General features: G+C 51.1%; 1 protein-coding gene across 1 annotated transcript; it reads left to right on the top strand.

The window, feature by feature from the left end:
* Positions 1–16,964: 16,964 nt before the first annotated feature.
* On the top strand, positions 16,965–24,671 carry LOC109774074 (xylan glycosyltransferase MUCI21). Its single transcript, XM_020332792.4, has 4 exons — positions 16,965–17,725; positions 17,856–17,981; positions 18,106–18,711; positions 23,686–24,671. The coding sequence occupies exons 1-4, from the start codon at positions 17,488–17,490 to the stop codon at positions 24,384–24,386; spliced, it is 1,671 nt and encodes a 556-aa protein (XP_020188381.1). The 5' UTR covers positions 16,965–17,487; the 3' UTR covers positions 24,387–24,671.
* Positions 24,672–25,068: the final 397 nt, after the last annotated feature.

The following is a 25,068-nucleotide window of genomic DNA, read 5'->3' as shown; positions in this document are numbered from 1 at the left end:
CTCTTGAGGAAGAGCGTGGTCTTCGTTTGGCTCTTGAGGAGTCACACAATGATGATCATGCTAAGTTAAAGAAAGATCTTGATCATGCTCTTGTTATTTCTCGTGTGCTCAATTCCGAGAAAGCCAAACTTGGGGTTGATCTTGCTAGACTCAAGGAGGAGTTTGATATACTTGACAAGGCTCACAAGGCCTTGAAAGGTATTCATGCTAGCCTCAAGGAGTCTCATGATCAACTCCAAGTGAAGCTAACTAAGGAGAAAGCCACCTTTCCTCATATGGTGTTAATTGATAATGCAAATGCTACTAACCCTTGTTGTGAGCATGTGCATCTTGTTGAGGAGAATGCTAAGTTGAAGGAGCAACTTGAGAAAGGCCTTGTGTCGTGCATTCAAGGTGAGAAGAACCTCAATGACCTTTTGAGCAATCAAAAGGAAGTTGTGGGCAAGGAAAGGATTGGGTGCGCACTCATGCCCAAGAACAAGAAGAAGAATGACAAGACCAAACGACCTCCCCCTCTCAAGAAAACCTTTTTGAAGGAGGGAGAGGGTGCTTCCAAGGAGAAGAAGAACAATGTGAAGGGTGGTGGTGTCAAGAACGGCAATGCCACCCCTTCCAACAAAGCCGGCGACTTTAACCCTTCTTATGTTTTGTGCCGTGCTAGTGATGGGCATGTTTATGCCAAATTTGTTGGTTCTCCTCATGAGTATATTGAATGGTCTATTTGGGTTCCGAAGACCCTTGTCACTAACATCAAAGGACCCATTACAAAATGGGTACCTAAAACCAAGCATTGATCTCTTGTAGGTGTTTGCTTCCGGTGGGGGATCATGGTTGCTCGATAGTGGAGCTACAAATCATATAACCAGAAGCAAGGACTTGGTGGTGGACGTGCACAAGATTCCATCTATGCCCACCAATGTCGAGTGGGGTGATGCCTCGTCTTCTAAGGTATTGGGACTCGGCAAGGTTGTCATTTGTCATGATCTCACGATCGAGAATGTCATGCTTGTTGAGTCCCTTGCATACAATTTACTTTCCGTTCGTCAACTTGCAATCATGGGCTTTGCCACTTTCTTTGATATTGATACCGTGGCCCTCTTGTGGAGCAAGACTCTTAAAGTAGCCTTTGTTGGGCATGTCGAGAACGGTCTATATGTGATTAACTTTTTGGAGCGACCCACTAAGACCGCGACATGCCTAATGGCTAAAGTTGACGTGGGATGGCTTTGGCATCGCCGTTTAGCGCATGTCAATATGAGATCTTTGCAAAGTCTTCTCAAGGGGGACCATGTCCGTGGACTAACGAATGTTAGTTTTGCTAAAGATCGCGCTTGCAGTGCTTGTATCGAAGGAAAGCTACATGAGAAGGCTCACCCTCCCACAACTATCATTTACTCGAAGAGGCCTTTGGAGCTCCTTCATTTGGATATCTTTGGGCCTCCATCCTTTGATAGTCTTGGGGGGTAGGAAGTATTGCTTGGTGATTGTGGATGACTATTCAAGATACACTTGGGTGTATTTCTTCAAGAGGAAGAGTGAGACCCAACAAACCGTCATTGACTTTGCAAATGAAGCCCAACGTCAACACAATGCAAAGATCTTGACAATAAGAAGTGACAACGGCACCGAGTTTAAGAACTACACCTTGGATGAGTTTCTTAGTGATGAGGGGATCAAGCATCAATATTCCGCACCTTACACCCCTCAACAAAACGGTGTTGCGGAGAGGAAGAACCGGACGTTGATGGATGCGGCAAGGACCATGATGGCAGAGTTCAAGTCTCCATACAACTTTTGGGCCGAAGCCATCAATACCGCGTGTCAGGCTTCTAATCGTCTCTATCTCCGCAAAGGCTTGAACAAGACTCCGTATGAGATACTCACCGGTAAAAAGCCCAACCTCAAGTACTTCCGGGTGTTCGGGTGTAAGTGTTTCATTCTCAAAAAGGGTGTTCGGTTGTCTAAATTTGAGGCTAGAGCTGATGAGGGCATATTTGTTGGTTATGCTACAAACTCTCATGCTTACCGTGTCCTCAATAAGTCCACGGGGCTTATTGAGGACACGTGTAACGTGGAGTTTGATGAGAATAACAGCTCCCAAGTGGAGCAAAGTGGCACTTGTGATGTAGGTGATGAAATTCCTCCTCAAGCCATAAGAAGAATGAGTGTTGGTTTTATTCTACCCATTGAGGAATCCGTTGTGGCCGAAGGAGAAGGACAATGCTCCACTCAAGTGAAGCCATCACCAACCCAAGGCCCACACGCTTCCGAAGAACAAAGTGAAGGCCCTCAACCTCATGAACAAGACCAAGGGCAAGATCATGCTCAAAACGGTGCTGAAACACCAAGTGATGCCCAAGGTCAAGTTCTCTCCTCCGAGCAAGTTCAAGATCAAGAACAAGCTCAAGACGGCGCTCAAGATGATCAAGTGACCGCTCCTCAACTCACCACCGAGGAGGAATTGGAGCGTCGTGCCGCCAAGATTGCATCCAAGCTCTCCACCAAGGGTCATCTCATGAAAAATGTGCTTGGAAGCATTCAAAAGGGGGTAAGCACTCGTAGACAATTGGCAAACTATTGTGAACATCACGCGTTTGTCTCTTGTGTTGAACCCCAAAAGGTATATGAAGCACTCGAAGATCCGGATTGGCTTAATGCCATGCATGAAGAACTCAACAAGTTCGAGTACAACAAGGTGTGGAGATTGGTGGAAAGGCCAACGGGGAACCACAATGTCATTGGAACCAAGTGGACATTCAAGTACAAGCAAGATGCTCATGGGACCATCGTTCGCAACAAGGCAACATTGGTGGCACAAGGCTACTCCCAAGTCGAGGGTATCGACTACGGTGAAACCTTTGCTCCCGTTGCTCGCCTTGAATCCATTCGTTTGTTGATTGCTTATGCTTCTCATCACAACTTTAAGTTGCAACAAATGGATGTGAAGAGTGCTTTTCTTAATGGTCCTATTAATGAGTTGGTATATGTCAAGCTACCCCCGGGTTCGAGGATCCCTACTTTCCTGATCATGTGTATCAACTCGATAAGGCACTCTATGGCCTTAAACAAGCCCCACGTGCGTGGTATGACCACCTTACCGAGTTGTTACAAGACCATGGATTTGAAGTTGGGCTAATCGACCCCACTCTTTTTACTAAGAAGGTCAAAGGGGAGTTGTTTGTGTGCCAACTATATGTTGATGATATTATCTTTGGTTCCCCTAACAAAGCTTTCAATGAGGAATTTACCGCACTCATGACCTAAAAGTTCAAGATGTCTTCCATGGAAGAGTTGAAGTTCTTTCTCGGTTTTGAAGTGAAGCAAAGAAGAGAAGGAACCTTCATCAACCAAGCCAAGTACACTCAAGACATGCTCAAGAGATTCAAGCTAAGTGATGTCAAGCCGGCTTCCACTCCCATGCCCACCAAGTGCCAACTTGACATTGATCCCAATGGTAAAGCGGTGGATCAAAAGGTATATCGTTCCATGATTGGATTCTTGCTTTACCTTTGTGCATCTAGACCGGATATCATGTTGAGTGTGGGAATTTGTGCACGGTTCCAAGCCGCACCTAAGGAAAGCCACTTTGTGGCGGTCAAGCGAATCTTTCGATATTTGGCTCATACCCCAAACTTTGGCTTATGGTACCCAAGAGGAGCAAACTTCAAGCTTGTAGGATATTCGGATTCGGATTGGGTGGGAGACAAAGTGGATAGGAAGTCCACTTCCGGAGGGTGCCAATTCCTTGGTTGCTCTTTGGTAAGTTGGTCTTCTAAGAAGCAAAGTTGTGTGTCTCTCTCGTCCATCGAAGCAGAGTATGTGGTGGGCGATAGTTGTTGTGCACAACTCCTATGGAAGAGGCAAACTCTAAAGGATTACGGTGTCATTTGTGATAAAGTGCCTCTTTGGTGTGACAATGAAAGTGCCATCAAGATTTCTCTCAACCCGGTGCAACACTACAAGACGAAGCATATTGAGATTCGGTATCACTTCATCCGGGATCACATCAGGCGAGGGGAGATCGAGCTCAACTACGTCAACACTCATGATAACCTTGCAGATATTTTCACGAAGCCATTGGATGAAGCAAGATTTCGCAAGTTAAGGCATGAGCTAAATATCATTGATTCGAGCAATGTTGCTTGAACCCTTGCACACCCCACCATACTCAACTTGTTGTCTTGTTTAGATATAGGCATGGACATAGGGGGAGTGTTGTTCTCTCAATGAACTCTCCCTCCCCCCATTATGCATAAATTGATCAAATCTTTCACATTAGCCATTTTTGATGGTACTTGTGCTTCAAAGACGAGTTTTGGTCATGGGCCCAATGATAATTCTTTGCGGTGCCATACCAATTGACTCAAACATAGGTGGCTCCGGCCACCGCCCTCTCCTTGGAGAGGTTGTGTCTCGTAGTTGGTCCTTGTTGTCTCTTGCCTTTCCTTCTTCGTGCTGAGCGTGTTCTTGTGGTGTCTCGTTCGCTTGAAGTTTCCTTGCGAAGACCATTTCTCTTGTGTTTGAAACGTGCATCTTCTTGAGCTCACGGTACTACTGCGGTCTGCCACGGTACTACCGCATATGGAGCGCATGGTACTACCGCACCCAGCGCGGCAGTAATTTTTTACTGCCGCCTGGGGGAGCGGTACTACCGCTTCGGTGCGGCACTTCCGCCCGAGCGGTACTACCGCGATGAGGCGCGGTACTACCGCGCTAACGAGTGTGCGTGGGGGTTAAGACCCGGGCAGGGGGAGTTCCAACTCCCCCATACCCATTCGTCTGTTTCTCTCCCCGCCGCCTCTCTCTCTCCTGATCAAGAACGGCGCCGGAGACCCTCGCCAGATCTCCGTCTCCGGCCGCTCTCCTCGGATTCCGACCGGTGGGATCGTTCCCCACCGCTTCCTCTTGCCATGGAACAAGGTTTCTCCCCAAATCCCTCTCTCTTTTGTTCGCTCTTTTGCCTCTAGGTTTTTGGGGAGATGCATGTGTTCTTGAGATTTTAGGCCAAATCTATGCAAGAGTAGGATGTAGGAGAGTAGTGTTGCATAGAAATTATACTTGATATGTTGTCCTGTGGTAGATTTGATCAACCGTAGTACCGCCTCGTTTTTGCGGCTATTCTCAGATTCAAATGGTTCGGATCTGACGCCGATGCGGTACTACCGCATCTCCGGTACGGTACTACTGCTGGTACGGTACTACCGTCCCTCAGGTGCGGTACTACCGCACAAGTCGTGGTACTAAAGTTCTACTACCGCTCCGAGCCCCGGTACTACCGTGCCTTCACGCGGTACTACCGCGACTAGGAGCGGTACTAAAATTTTAGTACCGCGCGAACTGGCAGTACTACCGTTGTTGTCCAATCTTCTTCTTGGCAATTACCACGTATGCTTTCTACATGTTTCCCTTGTTTTGCTGAGGTCTTTGCATTGATTCTTCTCGCTTTTCGTTTGTGCTTTTTGCTTTGTGTCTTAGGTGGTGACTTGGTGCTCCTGCTCGCCGTTCCAAGCCCAGTCATGACACTGGCTCCAAGCGTCTGCGCAATCAAGATGAAGCTCGAGAGGGCTCCAGTGCCCCCAAGCGCAATGTCAAGTCCTCTGCCAGCAAGTACAAGGAACCCGCAAAGGGCATGGACGAGATTCCATTTTCTGAGTTTATCCCTCGAAGGCAGATCAACCCATATGTGAATGCCCGTGCTATCTTGAGAGGCAATGACTTGTTTTGGACCAAGCAGCAGACTCTCATTTATCTGGATGTGATCAAGGCCAAGAAAAACACCTATGTGGATGTCAAGTGGATTGACATGAATCACATGAGGTAGGACAAGCACCGTGATTACTTTGGAGAGGCTCTGGACTTGGTGGAGCAGTTTGGCATTGAACATGTGATCTCCTTTCACCTGGACTATGACCCTGAGATTATTTGCCAGTTCTTTGCCTCAGTTCACTTTCACCATGGGGAGGATCGAAGGATGACCTGGATGACCAATGGACGTCAGTTGACTGCTACCTGGAAGGATTTCATGGATCTGCTCCACGTTCCCGATGAGGGGCTCACCACGCCCGTTGGTGTTCGCCCTCATGCCAACCCTGAGTCCGCCAGCAAGAACGGGCTCCAGCAGTATTATGTTGAGAAGGTGCTTCCCAGTGGCAAGTCGACGTGGGTGCTGAACCCATTTCTGGACATCATGTATCGCATCTTCTGCAACTCTCTCTTTCCTCGCATTGGTGACAAAGACAAGGTGCATGCCTATCTGGTGGATACGATGCTCCTGTGCGAGGAGGCGCGTGTGTCTCAGTCTCGACCACTTGATGTCTCACATATCATGTGGTGTGAGCTTCGGTTTGCGGTGTTCAATCGCAAGGTACCCGTCTATGGACCGTACCTCTTTCTGTTGATCTCCAAGACTTGGGAGAAGCTGTTCTCCGGTGATGAGTTCCTTGCTCCAGACTGGATTCGTCATGAGTCCATCAGTCTCCGTGTCAAGCCCAAGTGGGCCAACACTACCACTCGTGCTGAGGCGTCGGCTGCTAAGAGGGCTATTGATGGGGAGGTGGCTGACGCGGAAGCTGCTGATGTGGACCGTTCTGCTGGGTATGCCCATCACTCCTCTGAGCCTTCGTGGGCCAAGAAGCTGAAGGACAAGATGAAGACTCTGTTCTGCATGCAGGCAAAGGGACAGTACAGGACTCACGTTGCCTCCAAGGAGAGTCGCCGCCGCGACAAGAAGATTATGAAGGTCTTTGGCGAGGAAGTCTCTGGCGGTTCTGAGGAGATCATCACTCCAGAGGCTGAATGGATGGCGAAGCAAGGCTTCAAGTGGTCTGATTCTGAGGAGGACATTGAGGAGACCGTCCCCGCTGCCGAGTCTCACGAGGAGCGTTGGAGTGATTACTCTGCTTGAGCCACCCCTTGTGTGTAGGTGACCTCTCTGCCTTTTTGGCGTCTCGATGCCAAAGGGGGGGAGAGTGTAGGATTTGCGAGTCGTTTTATCATGTCATTTCGTTTGCATTTGTTTTGTTGAACCTCGTTTGCTTTGGTTTGGTTTGCGCTTGTGAGACTTATCCTTCATATGGTGTAAGACATACGCACTCTATCTTATCTTTGTGAGCTTATGATATATTGTGCTACTCATGTTATGCTCTTGTTTGCTATCTTGCTTAGTGCTAGCCTTACTATTGCAAGATATGCCTTGTCTCTAAAATATAGGGGGAGTGTTGATCCTAGTATGTGTCTCATGCAGTCCATAGCACCTATCTAGATTGCACACATCTGGGGAGCCCGTCTATATTTTAGAGATGAAGGGTTTGCCTATGCTATATATTATTTCCCTTTGTGCAAATCCTGTATTGTCATCAATCCACCAAAAATGGGGAGATTGTAAGGGCATATTTATCGCTAAAGTGTTTTGGTGATTGATGACAATGCTTTTGCGGACTAATCATGCGCCTTGGGTTTCTCAGACATTTTATCGCTAGGCACAAGACGGTTTGGTGCCCCTCGAAGACTATTGAAGAGGCGTTTTTTCTACGTTTCTTTTTGGATTTGAGTCGTAGGAAAGCCGTACTATTAAGAGGGGGTCCGCTTCGGAAAGGCTCGGGTGGAATCATCACATACACGTTTTCTTCCTCTGCACCACCTTTCCCCTTGCGCCTTGGAGCATCCTCCGTTTTCCTCATTTCTATGCAAAGAGAAGGATTCCTAAGTGTTGCTATTCTGGGGCATGCAGTAGTACTGCTCTACGGAGCGGTAGTACCGCAGGCCCCTGCGGTAGTACCGCAAGACCCTGCGGTAGTACCGTAGGTGCCCGCAGTAGTACCGCTCCAACGGAGCTGTACTACCGCGGCCTCAGACCAGACTCAGCTGCTCGTGCGGCTGTAGGGGCGGACGTAATTTTTTACGTCCGCGCCCTATGCGGTAGTACCGCCCCAAGCGTGCGGAAGTACCGTGAGTCCTCGTCTAGCACAGCTACATGAGCGTAAGTAGGGGCGGATGTAATTTTTTACATCCGCTCCCTGCGCGGTAGTACCGCATGCCATGTGCGGTAGTACCGTGTCGGATTTTTACATCGATTGTTTTTCAGCGGAAGTTGGCACGGATGGATTTTTATTCATCCGTGTCCTTCCCAGGCTAGGCCAATCCTGCCTTGCGGTAGTACCGCAAGGGGGAGCGGTAGTACCGCGTCTGCGGCAGTACCGCTCTCAGCCTCTGAGCTCCAGGCTTGTCCTAGTTCCTGCCATAGCAACGGTAGTACCGCGGTCAGTCGCGGTAGTACCGTGAGGCCTTGCGGTAGTACCGCTTGTCAGGGGCAGTAGTACCGCAGGTCGCGGGCTGGTTATGTGGATAACGGTTGGATTTGGTTCTCCACTATATAAGAGGTGTCTTCTTCCTCTAGTTGACTACCTCTTCCAACCCTAAGCTCCATTGTTGCTCCAAGCTCCATTTTTGCCCGATCTCTCTCCCTAGCCAATGAAACTTGTTGATTTGCTCGGGATTGGTTGAGAAGGCCCCGATCTACACTTCCACCAAAAGAAATTTGATTCCCCCCACTAATCCCTTGCGGATCTTGTTACTCTTGGGCACCCTAAACGGTTGAGGTCACCGCGGAGCCATAGTCCATTGTGGTGAAGCTTCGTGGTGTCGTTGGGAGCCTCCAATTAAGTTGTGGAGATTGCCCCAACCTTGTTTGTAAAGGTTCGGTCGCCGCCTCCAAGGGCACCAATAGTGGAATCACGGCGTCTCGCATTGTGTGAGGGCGTGAGGAGAATACGGTGGCCCTAGTGGCTTCTTGGGGAGCATTGTGCCTCCACACCGCTCCAACGGAGACGTACTTCCCTTCAAAGGGAAGGAACTTCGGTAACACATCCTCGTATTCACCGGCTCCACTCTTGGTTATCTCGTGCCTTTACTTGTGCAAGCTTATGTCTGTTATATCTCTTGCTTGCTTGTGTGCTTGTTGTTGTTGCATCTTATAGGTTTCTCACCTAGTTGCACATCTAGACAATCTACTTTGATGCAAAGTTTAAATTGGTAAAGAAAAGCTAAAAATTGTTAGTTGCCTATTCACCCCCCTCTAGTCAACTATATCGATCCTTTCAATTGCTATCAGAGCCTCGTCTCTTTATTAAGGACTTTACCGTCCGAAGAGTATGGTTGACGTCGTAGACGGTGTGGAGGAGCACTCCGGTGCGAATCCGGTCTCGTGTACGGGAGATGGGGGAACCGCGGTCTCTCATGAGGAATTCAATGTGGCGTTGGACACATTGAAAACCTCCATGACGGCCGAGGTCGAAAGCATGTTTAATAAATTCATAGACGGGCTTAAACTTTCCACCGCACCGTTGAAAGTGGGTGATCCCGCTAACAAGGTGAAGGATGCTTCCTCCGACAAGGGGGAAGCTACTAGCGAGAAAGCTCCTTCTTCTAGTGGTAAAAATGGCACCGGCATCTTTGCCCATGTGTAACCTCCACTTGTCTATGGTGGACCGCTTACTTCCACTCATTTGAATCATGCCGGCCCAGCCCCTAAGATTGAGAAGAATGTGGAATTTGATTCTTGGGTCTATCGCTTTAAGCGTCATTTAAATCATGTGAACACTAACCTTTGGAGAATCATTGAATAAGGTTTCTATCCGCATGACCGAAGCAACTTCACTCCTAGAGAAGCCGTGGATAATCAATTCAATGAGAATGCTCTCTTCATCATCCAAGAAGCAATCCCACCCGCAGATCTTCCTCATCTCCGGCCCTACTCCATGGCCAAAGATGCTTGGCACGAAGTTGTTTCCCTCTACCGGGGAAGCGCAAGCATTCAACGCTCCAACTATGAAGTGGTGCAAGATGAAGACGTTGAGTTTGCAATGAAAGAAGATGAAGAACCTCGTGAGCTTTATCGGAGGGTAACCAAACTCGCGGTCTCACTCCGAGATCGTGGAAGTAAGGACACGGATGACAATTGGATCAAGCGCAAATTCCTCAAGGCAATGATGCCCTACCACAAAGCCATGTCCTCCGTCATTCGTCAAAGACCGGACTTCCACACCTTGTCCTCAAGTGAAGTGTTGGATGAGTTCGTTGCTATGAGCATCTTGGACAAGACCGCCGACAATTCGGTACTACGCTCTCAAAGAGTAAAGAAGCCCAACCTTACACTAAAGGCCAAGGTTAGTATGGAGGAAGAGGATGAAGAGGAAGAAGAGGAGAGCAACCTCGAAGATACGAAGTATGCCTATCATGAACACATAGCTCTTGCTTCAAGACAATTTTGGAGCAAGAAGAACTCAAGGCCCAACTTAAACAAGAACAATTCAAGTGGAGCAAAGGGCAAGCAACGAGTGAGGACTTGCTTTAATTGTGGCAATGTGAGCCACTTTGTTGCGGAGTGCCCTTATGAGAAGAGGGAAGACAATGGTGGCAAGCTCATCCGAAAGGACAAGGCCAAGTCTTTTCCCAACAAGAGCAACTTCACCAAGAAGACTCCTCCCAAGGCATTGGTGGTACAAGAAGAGTACAATGAGGATGATGATGATGATGAAGATGGTGAGTCGATTGCCATGGCCTCCGTTGCCATTGCGACTACTCCACGGGTGTCTCTCTTCGACTCACCCAATGAGAGCATCACCGCCAAGTGCCTCATGGCTAAAGCCACCAACAAGGTAACCCCCAACATCAAAACTACCATCATTAATCATCCTTCTTTGACGAATGGCATTGATGAACATGAGGGAACAAATGTGGAGGAGAATGAGTTTGAACCTTTATGGGTAAACTCAAGGGTAAATCCAAGAAGCACTTCGTTGCCCTCTTGGAACAACTTGGTGGAGCCAATGACATGATCGAGTCTCACGAAGATACCATCTCTAAGATGGAGGGGCATAGTCGTGACTATGCCGACGAGATTTCGAATCTTTCCAATGCTCTTGAGGAAGAGCGTGGTCTTCGTTTGGCTCTTGAGGAGTCACACAACGATGATCATGCTAAGTTAAAGAAAGATCTTGATCATGCTCTTGTTATTTCTCGTGTGCTCAATTCCGAGAAAGCCAAACTTGGGGTTGATCTTGCTAGACTCAAGGAGGAGTTTGATATACTTGACAAGGCTCACAAGGCCTTGAAAGGTATTCATGCTAGCCTCAAGGAGTCTCATGATCAACTCCAAGTGAAGCTAACAAAGGAGAAAGCCACCTTTCCTCATATGGTGTTAATTGATAATGCAAATGCTACTAACCCTTGTTGTGAGCATGTGCATCTTGTTGAGGAGAATGCTAAGTTGAAGGAGCAACTTGAGAAAGGCCTTGTGTCGTGCATTCAAGGTGAGAAGAACCTCAACGACCTTTTGCGCAATCAAAAGGAAGTTGTGGGCAAGGAAAGGATTGGGTGTGCACTCATGCCCAAGAACAAGAAGAATGACAAGACCAAACGACCTCCCCCTCTCAAGAAAACCTTTTTGAAGGAGGGAGAGGGTGCTTTCAAGGAGAAGAAGAACAATGTGAAGGGTGGTGGTGTCAAGAACGGCAATTCCACCCCTTCCAACAAAGCCGGCGACTTTAACCCTTCTTATGTTTTGTGCCGTGCTAGTGATGGGCATGTTTATGCCAAATTTGTTGGTTCTCCTCATGAGTATATTGAATGGTCTATTTGGGTTCCGAAGACCCTTGTCACTAACATCAAAGGACCCATTACAAAATGGGTACCTAAAACCAAGCATTGATCTCTTGTAGGTGTTTGCTTTTGGTGGGGGATCATGGTTGCTCGATAGTGGAGCTACAAATCATATGACCGGAAGCAAGGACTTGGTGGTGGACGTGCACAAGATTCCATCTATGTCCACCAATGTCGAGTGGGGTGATGCCTCGTCTTCTAAGGTATTGGGACTCGGCAAGGTTGTCATTTCTCATGATCTCACGACCGAGAAGGTCATGCTTGTTGAGTCCCTTGCATACAATTTACTTTCCGTTCGTCAACTTGCAATCATGGGCTTTGCCACTTTCTTTGATATTGATACCGTGGCCCTCTTGTGGAGCAAGACTCTTAAAGTAGCCTTTGTTGGGCATGTCGAGAACGGTCTATATGTGATTAACTTTTCGGAGCGACCCACTAAGACCGCGACATGCCTAATGGCTAAAGTTGACGTGGGATGGCTTTGGCATCGCCGTTTAGCCCATGTAAATATGAGATCTTTGCAAAGTCTTCTCAAGGGGGACCATGTCCGTGGACTAACGAATGTTAGTTTTGCTAAAGATCGTGCTTGCAGTGCTTGTATCAAAGGAAAGCTATATGAGAAGGCTCACCCTCCCACGACTATCATTTACTCGAAGAGGCCTTTGGAGCTCCTTCATTTGGATCTCTTTGGGTCTCCATCCTTTGATAGTCTTGGGGGTAGGAAGTATTGCTTGTTGATTGTGGATGACTATTCAAGATACACTTGGGTGTATTTCTTCAAGAGGAAGAGCGAGACCCAACAAACCGTCATTGACTTTGCAAATGAAGCCCAACGTCAACACAATGCAAAGATCTTGACAATAAGAAGTGACAACGGCACCGAGTTCAAGAACTACATCTTGGATGAGTTTCTTAGTGATGAGGGGATCAAGCATCAATATTCCGCACCGTACACCCCTCAACAAAACGGTGTTGCGGAGAGGAAGAACCGGACGTTGATGGATGCGGCAAGGACCATGATGGCGGAGTTCAAGTCTCCATACAACTTTTGGGCCGAAGACATCAACATCGCGTGTCATGCTTCAAATCGTCTCTATCTCCGCAAAGGCTTGAACAAGACTCCGTATGAGATACTCACCGGTAACAAGCCCAACCTCAAGTACGACAAAGCGGCGGAGATGGATCTCTAGGAGGGAAGCCGTGTTATTGCCGACCGTCGCGAGCAGCGCTGCGCAAAGTTGCAACCCCCGCCATGGCTGCTGCCTGTTGAATCTCCGCTGAAGCCGAAGGAGAGTACCTCTCGCATGGCGACGAAGGGGATCGCCATTGGATCCGAGGGGGCTCCTGTCGCACGGAGAGGAAGGGCATCACCACCCGCACCATGGATGTAGTGTAAGAGCTCCTCCTCTCCTCGCACGACGACAAAGGGGCGCCGCCGACTGGCGCGCACAACAGTCGAACGCCGTTGTGACCCCTCCATGCCTGCCGCCCGTTTGATCCATCTCGGTTGCCTCTACTAGTGGCAACATGGCCAACCATCGCCGGAGAACCGCCGTGGGTGGAGAGAGGAACGATTCGGCTGCAGGGTTTTGTGTGGGGAAGGAAGAGGATGAGGGAGGGATAGCAACGGGAGAGAGAAGGGGTTGAGTGGTGCGAAGAGAGTGAATCGTTCGGGATGACTTCGTTTTACCCGAACGATATCGTTCGCTGGCATGGCTCGGGTCCACTCCTTTAAGATGTGTAAATCAAATCTAATGGTGAAAAGGACGTTCGGACCCAAATTCTAGAAAACTGACATTATAAATCTGATCTTAATAATAAGTAGAAAAAGGAGTTTTTTCATTTAATCCTATTCTTTTACAAAGCAACTCTTGCTGCGATGTGTACAACGCATGTCAAAGCTTGCTAAATCGTAAAGCACGAATCACTTTTGTGCACGTATTCTGAAATTAAAATTTGCCACGAAAGCAACATTATTAATTTTGTATTGAAAATAATAATTGTAGTGGTATAATTGTATACACATGAGTTATGTATTACTCCAATGGTCGATGTGATCATGTAAATTGGGATGGAGGAGTAGCTCCAATGGTTCGGGTAGGGTCAACTCCGATTTCGACTACAAGCGGCAAAGCGAGAATAGTAAGGTCCGCGCCAAAGATGGTAACACCGGGACACATGGAACAACTGCTTCAACCTAGCCGCGACCGAACCTCCATTCCATGCTCATGTGGGTGCTACACAAAACACCACGACAAACTCCCTACATCGCTAGTTAGGGCACATGACGGTCGCAATGTTGAGCACAATATTGTATGCATTAAATGTCTGAACATGATAAGCGTTGTTGAAAACATGTCCATGGCCGAATCTAGCAAGATGGGCTTTCTGTTGGGAATCGTAGCATAATTTTAAAATTTTCCTACGCTCACCAAGATGCATCTATGGAGTATACTAGCAACGAGGGGAAAGGAGTGCATCTACATACCCTTGTAGATTGCGAGCGGAAGCGTTCCAATGAACGTGGATGACGGAGTCGTACTCGCCGTGATTCAAATCACCGATGACCGAGTGCCGAACGGACGGCACCTCCGCGTTCAACACACGTACGGTGCAGCGACGTCTCCTCCTTCTTGATCCAGCAAGGGGGAAGTAGAGGTTGATGGAGATCCAGCAGCACGACGGCGTGGTGGTGGATGCAGCGGGATGTCGGCAGGGCTTCGCCGAGCTTATACGAGAGAGAGAGGTGTTGCAGGGGAGGAGGGAGGCGCCCAAGGCTGTGTGTATACTGCCCTCCCCCCTTTATATAGGCCCCCTTGGGAGGGGGGGCGCCGGCCAAACCCATCTAGGGTGGGGGGGGGCGGCCAGGAGGGGGCCTTGCCCCCCAAGGCAAGTGGGAAACCCCCCCACCCTAGGGTTCCCAACCCTAGGCGCATGGGGGGAGGCCCATGGGGGGTGCCCAGCCCACTAGGGGCTGGTTCCCTTCCCACTTCAGCCCACGGGGCACTCCGGGATAGGTGGCCCCACCCGGTGGACCCCGGGACCCTTCCGGTGGTCCCGGTACAATACCGGTAACCCCCGAAACTTTCCCGGTGGCCGAAACTTGACTTTCTATATATAATTCTTCACCTCCGGACCATTCCGGAACTCCTCGTGACGTCCGGGATCTCATCCGGGACTCCGAACAACTTTCGGGTTTCCGCATACACATATCTCTACAACCCTAGCGTCACCGAACCTTAAGTGTGTAGACCCTACGGGTTCGGGAGACATGCAGACATGACCGAGACGCCTCTCCGGTCAATAACCAACAGCGGGATCTGGATACCCATGTTGGCTCCCACATGTTCCACGATGATCTCATCGGATGAACCACGATGTCGAGGATTCAATCAACCCCGTATACAATTCCCTTTATCAATCGGTATGTTACTTGCCCGAGATTCGATCGTCGGTATCCCAATACCTTTGTTCAATCTCGTTACCGGCAAGTCTCTTTACTCGTACCGCAATGCATGATCCCGTGACTAACGCCTTAGTCACATAGAGCTCATTATGATGATGCATTACCGAGTGGGCCCAGAGATACCTCTCCGTCACACGGAGTGACAAATCCCAGTCTCGATCCGTGCCAACCCAACAAACACTTTCGGAGATACCCGTAGTGCACCTTTATAGTCACCCAGTTACGTTGTGACGTTTGGCACACCCAAAGCACTCCTACGGTATCCGGGAGTTGTACGATCTCATGGTCTAAGGAAAAGATGCTTGACATTGGAAAAACTCTAGCAAATGAAACTACACGATCTTTTATGCTATGCTAGGATTGGGTCTTGTCCATCACATCATTCTCCTAATGATGTGATCCCGTTATCAACGACATCCAATGTCCATAGTCAGGAAACCATGACTATCTGTTGATCAACGAGCTAGTCAACTAGAGGTTTACTAGGGACACGTTGTGGTCTATGTATTCACACATGTATTACGATTTCCGGACAATACAATTATAGCATGAACAATAGACAATTACCATGAACAAAGAAATATAATAATAACCATTTATTATTGCCTCTAGGGCATATTTCCAACACTTTCGTCCCAAAGAACGTAACCCGAGACTACAATAGGACACACATATCCCCAACACCGCCACCAAAGGGGAATAACGACACCCACAAACGACGCAGTGGCTAGCAAGAGATAGGTGAGATTTCGATGGATAGACCCGAACCAACACCCTCACGCAAATGTCCAAGGAAGGAGCCACAAACTCACAGAACACACCACTCACACACCTCCGTTGTCCTACGTAATTTCGATGCAACGACCGCACCATCACCACCTCAAAAAACCAAGCCACGAGTAAGGCTTGCGGGGCGGATCTTTAGAGCCCGGCCACGTCCCACAACCACATATCCATATCTGTGCGGTTGTCATTGGAGCCACAAAACATCTGTGTGACGCCTGCCACGCCAGAAGCACCCTTCTTGTGCGCTAGGAGGGTGAGCTGCCACCCCATCCCTCCATGACGGTCAGAACTACGAGACGGAGTCGGCATCTGCTCACTTCAACATGGCCTCCGTCGAAGATGCGCGCCAGAAGACATTTAGGGCTCGTTTGGTTCTTGGGCAAGGGCTCGCTCAGCCTGGCCCGGCAAGGAAGAGGTGGGTTTGGTTCCTAAGCGAGCTTACCTCGTTGCCCACAGTTTCCAGGTTTTTCTACGCTGGAGCGAGCGAGCCGATTTGGCTAGCCTTCATCGGCAAGGCTAACCTTGCCGGATCCAAACGCCCCGTTAGCACTAAAGACCAGGAAACCACACGATTGAAGGATATCCGAGCCTCCATGAAGGACGTCCGCACGGGTTTAATCCGACGACTTCATACAATGTGCGGCGAGGATGGAGAGAACCCGAGAGCAGAGCTAGGGTTTCGTCGGAGTCAAACCCTAAGATTACGTCAGTGTAGGAGGTGATTTCCCCGGAAGGACGGCCGGCCATGTGCTGGCAAATTGCCAAGATCTACCAGAAGCTCTTGCAATGCCGCAAACAGTGACAGCCGTACTAATAACCCAAACAGTTTTAGGCGAGGCAGCCCCGGCCACGTCGCCGGCAACGCACGCCATTACAAACGTTTTAAGCCGTCATCGCATCCAGTCAAGACGACGTAAAAGGCAAACACGACACGGCAAAAGCCGTTTTCCTTTCACGAAAAACCCTCGTTCCGGAAACCAACAACGCGGGGCTGTAGAGCCGAAAGACAGCGCAGAAACTTCTAAAAATTCCCCAGATCGGCCCTGCGTTTTGCACACATGCGGCATATGATTTTGACCCTCCCCGGCGGCGATCGCAGATTAGTAGGCCGGGACAGCGAGGAGGAGAGGGGTTAGCACCCGCGGGCGTATATAATTAGCGTCATCAAACCACCCTGTTGGGTCGTGTTCCCCCTTGTCCTCCATGTGATTCCAAAGTGTTCTGTATTCCTATTCCCTCCCTCTCTTCAATCTTCATTACCCCCTCCCCACCTCCTCCTCCCCTCCCCCGCCCCCTTGCCCTCTGATCGTGACCAGCTATTACTCTTGGCCAGCCAGCCCACCCGTCGTCTCCGGCAAAGGCAAAAGCCCCCCTCGCGGCCCTCCTGCTCTCCCCAATTGGCCCCGTGCTGTCCGGCGCTCGGCTCGGCTTGCGGGGCGCGCCGAGAGGGGCGGCGGGCAGAGCGCGGGGAGCGCCGGAGCGGAGCATGCGGCGGTGAGAGCGCGGGCAGGAGGAGGAGCGGGGAGCTTGCTTTGCTTGCTTGGTTGCTGGCGCGGAGGGAGGGAGCGGGAGGGAGGATGCAGCAGCCGCAGCAGCATCACCATCACAAGCCCAAGCCGTCGCTCTCCGGCAGCCTGTCGTGGATCCGGAGGTCCCCGCCGCCGTCGCCGCCGCACAGGAAGCCCTGGGGCGCCGGCGGCGGCAGGGGCCGCTACGCCTGCCGCGCCGTGCCGCTGCTCGTGCTCACCGTCTACAGCCTATTCACCGTGCTCCGCATCCCCAGCTCCTCCCTCGTCGTCAACACCGCCGATTCAGGTGCGCCGCCCGGTCCCTCGCAGCTCGGTTGCGGTTTCTCTCTTCTTTGCTCGCAGCGCGCCGCCACGCCTCCTGGGTTAAATGCGCCCCCTTTTTGGCCGTAATGGTGACGTGTGTTCTCTGCTCCCAGAGCGCGTGGACCGGCGGGAGGATGTGGAGGCGTTCAAGACCCACCTGCCGTCGAACCAGAACAGCCTCGAGGCCCGCCAGGAGACCCGCTCTCCGGCGTCCCTCCCGTGCTCCGCCTTCATCAGCGGTGAGCTCGTCGCTCAAGTTATTATTCAGTTAGCCGCTCGCTTGCTTGCTTGCTCCCTTGGCTTAGCTTAGCTAGCTGATTTGCGTGCGGGATGCTAATGGCGAGCGAATTGGTGCGTGCGCAGGCGAGGCCGGCGGCGGGCTGGCGGAGGAGGGCGTGCTCTGCTGTGACCGGAGCCACTACCGCAGCGACGTGTGCTACCTCCGCGGCGACGCGCGCACGGACCCGTCCACCTCGTCGGTGCTCCTCTACAACGCGCCCCGCGGCGCCGCGCCGGAGAAGGTGCGGCCGTACACGCGCAAGTTCGAGGAGAGCATCATGCGGTCCATCGACGAGGTGACCATCGTGCCTGTTCCCGCGGACGCCGGCAACGGCACCGACGCGAGGGAGAGGGACAGCCTGCGGCGGCGGTGCGACGTGCGGCACCCGGCGGGCGTGCCGGCGGTGGTGTTCTCGACGGGCGGGTACACGGGGAACGTGTACCACGAGTTCAGCGACGGGCTGATCCCGCTGTTCGTGACGGCGGAGCGGTTCGGCGGCGAGGTGGTGCTGGTGGTGCTGGAGTACCACTACTGGTGGCTGGGCCGCTACGGCGCCATCCTGGAGCGGCTGACCAACTACAAGATCATCGACTTCCGGTACGACCGCCGGGTGCACTGCTTCTCGGAGGTGATCGTCGGCCTCCGCATCCACGGCGAGCTCGTCGTCGACCCCAAGCTGATGCCCAACGGTACGCTCCCAATTCAACCCCCCTCCCCCCGCTGCTACTAGATTCCAATTCCCCAATCACATCGCCGTCGCGAGTTCAATTGCCACCGCTAGTAGTACGGAGCAGCATTCTGCTGTGCCCATTGCGCGCGCTGCGACGTCGATTTGTTAGTTAGTTAGAAATTTCGGTGGGTTTTTCCGTTGGAATTTCGGGATCGTCCGGCGCCGTGGAGCCGAACTTCTCGCCAGCGTCAGCGGCGGCGGCTTGTTGCTTAAGGAGGGGAACGGGATTAGCGAGGAACAAAAAGGCGCGTGAGAATTCGTGCGGCCCGGTCGAGATCCGTGCCAATTCTGGTCGGATAAATCATTCCCCCCTGGTATTAGCTGCGGTCAGGGGTAATTACCCCCGACCACGTCTCCTCTGGTTTTTATACTAGGCCTAGTACGCAAACAGTTGGTTAGGGCGGGTAGATAGATTGCAAGTGACGCATCCGACGCTCCACGGCGCTGTGCCGTGCCGTCAGCGAAAACGACCGTCCGATCGGTGCGTGGCGACGACACGCCGCACGCGCGCACAGCGCCCCGCCGTACGGCGCATCTCCGGCCACCTGCTCTGCTCGACACTCCGGCGGCAACGGTAAGCGGCATGTGCGCGAGCGCGCTTTTTCGTTGGATGCACAAAAGGAGATGGGTGAGCAGATGAGCGAGGGAGGGAGCACGACGGACGGGGGAATCTCGCGGCGATGATGATGAGCGGCGAGATCGATCATGGCGGGGGATTGATTATTTTACGGAAAACGGGCAGGCAAAAGCCGGCTTTTGCAAAAGCGTTACCCAACAAAGCGCACGGAACGGATTATGGCCGATGCGCTCGGCGGGCGGACGGACGGACTGATCGGTGCTCCCGTCGACGTCGCCGCCGATGCGGGAGTGGCCGTTTTCGTGCGCGGAGCATGGAGCGTAACATCGTCCGCCGGTAATATCGCAAGTAACTGGCCGTACTGCCGGTGGTCCATTTATTACTCCCGCCCGTTCCGTTTCCCTGCAGATAGACAGGGGCCGGGCACGCAATGCTCGTGCAGCATTGTCAATGCGCGCCACTACTCCACTAGTACACTTTGGTTAATTAATATACTGCGAGTAGAGTAAAGTTACTTGCGCAAGTGGGTTAGTTTAATTGGGATGGCGTGGTGACAGGAGTTCACAGCCAGTGCATTCCAATTTTTTGAATTAAAGCAGAGCAGAGCAGAGGAATTAGTTATGGGTTTATAAAATATTAGGTGAGATTTGTACGTCGATTATTTATTTATGGGGCAGGGCAGGAAATGCGAGGGGGGCTCCACGAAGGAAGGCGCAGTACCCACCTCCACGTTGGGCTTGGCAGCCCAGTTGTAGTTGGTTCCAATTAATCTCGCCGACAATTTTTTTTTTAAATTAATCTCGCCGACGCCGAGTTATTGTACTGTAATGTGCCCATTCATTTATAGCCCCATAAACACCCATGTACCGGCCAGTACGACACGCAGTGCAGTGCAGTACTAATCCTCCCGCTGTTGGGCCAGATCTTAGGTCTGCTGTACCCATAAACTACTCCTAGATGGTACTGCTAAATTACAGTAGTAGATTAGAGGAGCTGAGCACGTTACTCGTTCAGATCGTGGTAATAGTAAATCAGCGTGTCAGAGAACAGAATTGGAGATGCGCATAGAATAGTTGGATTCGACGGATCGGGCATGTAGATGTAGGTGCGGGGGCGTGCCTGTGCAAAAAGAATTACCTACCTCGTGTCGGGGCCGCACTTACCATATCGATCGGGCGTTGCTAGCTTGTGTTTGTTTCTATAAATCGAACTACCAGGCGTTTAAGCATGCGTCTCTCTCTTGGCGTAGTGCATGTGCAATGGGGATAGGGGCAGTGTCATAAATTTTCTCTTCTTTTACGCCCACATGCGGTGCCCAGTTTGGGTACTACCCCTGTATGTATTTACACCTCGTGTCGTCTCGTGTCCTCTAGCGGCCAAGAGGAGCGGCAGCATGAGGCTTGCGGATCCTTCCCCAATTGCAGAAGGCATCGTGCGATACACACACTCTAGTATTATCTCTTGATAGTAACGTCATGGGTATCAATTAATTTCTTTGATTGATAGATTGCACGAAATAGCTGGTTGATTGAACAAGAGCACGGAAAAAACAGCACCCATACGTCTCCTTTGTCCTAATCCACCCCCGGCGACGTCGTTGCATCGCCCATTTTAATTGATGATGGGAGAGAGCCATGACAGGGAGATCATTCGTTTAGTAGCATGGCGACAGCGGTGTTAGGCTCTTGGCCGCTGAGAAGATACATCGGAATGCTGGTGATAAGAGAGGAGATATAGGCCGTGGGTTTGACTAGGACATGTAGGGACTCGGAGGCGCCGGGCGGCCCTGCGAACAGCACCACCATGCCGTAGCGCTAGGCCTCACGCGCGTATGTCCTAATCGGCCCGTCCCACCGGATGATTAGTTATTCGTCGCTGGCCGCCGGTTGACGGAATGCTGCTCTCTCCCTCGCGGATGCGCGTCGGCGGGTACGGCATTGCTGTCAGCCGATCGGCGAAAGCGTCACGACATGCGCCTTTGGTTTCGTTTATCTTTTGACAGGCCTGATAGAGTCTCTGGTGATGTGTGTGTGTGGGAGCGTCGAGTCGAGCGTGGGTGCAAGGGAGGGGAGGGTGACAGATGTACGTAGTACTAAGCTCGAGCTGGGAGGGACCATGCGTGATATACTAGAGAGAAAAGAAGGGCGAGCAGCACCCGAACGGCTTCGTGCTCCGTCATGCTTCCTCTACAGCCGTATGGTACGTGGTGATGCCTCCGTTCTACAGTACCACTACAGCCCACGGCCGGGGTGACGTATGGGAGGTGCCACACGTAGTTGGGCCTGAATCTCTGCTTTTCTCTGTCTGTGGGTTTAGTGGTTCAGTGTTAGGAGTGGCAATGGATGCACTGCAATTATCACACTACTGGACTGAGAGAAAAAATATGGATGGTTGGTAGTGGCTGATCCAAAGCAAAAGAAAAGGAATGCACAAGTGCTGAGTGGCCCGTGGTTTTTATCTATCTATCTACACAGGTACTAAAGCAGAACGAAAGAAGGGAATGCATGTGATCTGGAGGTCGGGAATTTTTTTAAAGTCGATTTTATAACTGTGGCCACCAAGGCAAAGAGGCTCCAGATTTTGACCGGCAAAGGCCCCTGGAACCAACTCTTTAATGAAAGGAGGCGAGGACTTATTTGGGGTGCCGCAAAAGGCCTTTGAGGAAGGCTAAAAAGGGAAAGGAGAAGGGTGGTGAGTCTAGAGACTTGGTAGGCAGTAATTACAGGGGTGGGGTATGGCATTTATTTACTTGTGCAACTTCTCTGTCGGTGAGTTTGCGTCCGCAGGGTTTCTGGGTTTGCACACACTTGGTCAAAATGGAGTAGTGGCACTCATTATACTCCCTCCGTACCCACTTAAGTTAGTACAAAGAACGGAGGGAGTAGATTGGAAGAAAGCTTTTGCACGATCTCAACGTTTATCCGATTATCTCTGGCATGGATCCCACTGACACAGCACTTCTGTATTGTGTATTTCAAGTTTTGTCTTCTGAATTACTAGTCTCTTGTGTACCCCCAAGCAACTAGTTGAGGGTTAATCATATGCTTGACTAGCTGGCTGACAATGGGGATTACGTAAGAGTTGACTTGGGGCTTGGATCTTGGAGCAAAACTAGTACTCCATGCATGGCAGCCGGGCTGGCCAATGGTAACATCCGGGAGTGGCGTTGCGTCATTCTCAGATCTCGCGTAGGTCGCGGATGGTTGGCCGTGGCGTGGAATAACCCGTCGTGCGGCGGAGGCTACCGGGGCACGCAAAGGCGCCGTCGGCAGGCAGCGGAGGCCAGCTGTCCGTTTGTTAATAAAGGCCGGGGCCTGGCCAGTCAATCTCGGGGTGCGACGCGGAAATGCATGGGGTGGACCATTTGCGTAGCTGGATCGGGAGGAATGCACATTCAAAAGGGGTTTACATGCCGCTGTTTTCCATAGGCCGGTTGGTGATTGACATGCATAACCTAGCACTACTAGACTATGATTGATGGCTAGCTGCTGATTAGTGCAGTAGTATAATTTGATGTCTGCCTTATGACCAGTTGTAGGTGGCTAGTCTGCGTGCTCTCAAGTGTAGATAGCTAGGGTTTACACGTACGTACTCCCTCCGTTTCAAATTACTTGTCTCGAAAATGGATAAAAATGAATGTATCTATAACTAAAATACGTCTAGATACATCCATTTCTACGACAAGTAATTCCGAACGGAGGGAGTACGTGTTTGGAGTGTGCATTGTACTGTATGTATACTACTTGTAGGATTTGATGGAGAGCGATTGGCTCGGTCCATGTCTCGAGCTCGAGGCAGGTAGAGAGGCGACGACGCTCGCCGTCACATGAGCAGCAAAAGTTTGGTCTTCTTCTTTGGGGAAATGCGATGCGTCTAGGAACGCCTCTTTTACGGGAACGTTCAAGGCCCCGCTCACAACTTCGGACTGCAGCTCTCAGATAAACTGATTTGTTCACACTAGATAGTACTTCCTCCGTTCCTAAATATTTGTCTTTCTAAGATTTCAAATGGTTACCACATACGGATGTATATAGACATATTTTAGAGTGTAGATTCACTCATTTTGCTCCGTATGTAGTTACTTGTTGAAACCTCTAAAAGACAAATATTTAGAAACGGAGAGGTATGTCATTATGTCAGCACCACTGCTGATGTCGTGGACTTGGTGAATAAAACGGAGTTGATAATGATAAGTGAAAGGAACGCAGTTAATAAGTGAATCTTTTTAATTGCTTTCCCAATTACAGTGTCATACTACAGTACTAGGGTTCCTTGTTTAGGAGTACATTAACTGCACCTGTAAGTGAACTGATGCAATTGCTAATATATATCGTGGATCTCTGCACGTGCTTGCAGGCAAGAGCATCAAGGACTTCCAGGCGCTCCTCCACCAGGGCTACAGCGGGAAGCCGTCGGCGACATCGTCGGCGCCGCTGCCGCTCCCTCTCGCGACTCCGTCCCGGCCGTGCGTCGACCACGCCAAGGCCGCCAAGCCCAAGATGCTCATCTTCATCCGCAAGCAGAACCGGGTGATCCTCAACCTGCCGCACGTGGTCACCGCCTGCCGCCGCGCCGGCTTCGCGCCGCACGTCATGAACCTCCGGCGCCAGACGCCGCTCCCGGTCATCCACGCGGCGCTCGCCTCGGCCGACGCCATGGTGGCCGTGCACGGGGCGGCGGTCACCCACTTCCTCTTCATGCGGCCCGGGACGGTGCTCCTCCAGATCGTGCCCGTGGGGCTCGACTGGGCCGCCGAGTCCTTCTACGGCAAGCCGGCGCAGCAGCTCGGGCTGGAGTACCTCGAGTACCGGGTGGCGCCCGAGGAGAGCTCGCTGGCCGCCGAGTACGGGCTCAACAGCACTGTCGTGCAGGACCCCTCCGTCATCAGCAGCCAGGGCTGGTGGGAGATGAAGAAGGTGTACATGGACCGGCAGAACGTCACCGTCAGCATCAAGAGGTTCGGCGAGCTGCTCCGGGCGGCCAAGCTGCACCTCAAGAAGAACGCCACCGCGTGCGGCGGCAAGCCCGCCGCCGCGAGCCACGCAGCGGTGAGGTAGCAAGGGGCTCCTTGAGCCCCGGATAATTAGGTGTTAATGAATCACAGTCCACAGCCGTCAATTTCTCAGTGTTTCTTCTTCTTCTTCTTCTTTCTTCTCGTGTTATTTCTGGTTGGAGGTGGGGGAGGAGGGAGAGTATATCGAGTACAAAAGAGGAGATCATGTACATAGAATTGGATTGGTTGGAAGCCCCCGTGCACAGTACTCCTACATTCGTTCAGTTCATGTTATTGTTAGGGAAGTAATAATTTATGTTAGGCCTCCGAGTCAAGTTCACAGCAGCAATCGCCATAGTTCTCTTTTTTTGTCAAGTTCACAGCAGCAATCGCCATAGTTTTCTTCCCCAATCTCCGTGTTACTTTTCATTTTTCATTTTTTGTCAAGTGCAGTAGAATCGAGACCGAGATGAGTGATCACTGATCAGCAACAAGGCCTTGACGAGACGAGTGACAGTGCAGAGCCGCTTTTTCACGAGAAAGATGATGAGTCAGGGAGGAAAAAGGTCGGACATGGAGACGACAGCTCTGTTCATCTGCTTCTTTTTACCACAGTGGATTCCGTGGCGCGAGCAGCACGTGGCTCATGCATCTTGTCTTTTACCTCTGACGGCATGGCAGCCGCGTGTTTCGCTCACCGACAGGTGCGCGGCAGAGGGGGCGTGAGGTGGAGCCGACGTGAACGC

Source organism: Aegilops tauschii, chromosome 1, assembly GCF_002575655.3.
Source record: "Aegilops tauschii subsp. strangulata cultivar AL8/78 chromosome 1, Aet v6.0, whole genome shotgun sequence".
Lineage (NCBI taxonomy): Eukaryota > Viridiplantae > Streptophyta > Magnoliopsida > Poales > Poaceae > Aegilops > Aegilops tauschii.
This window is presented reverse-complemented; position numbering and strand designations above follow the sequence as displayed.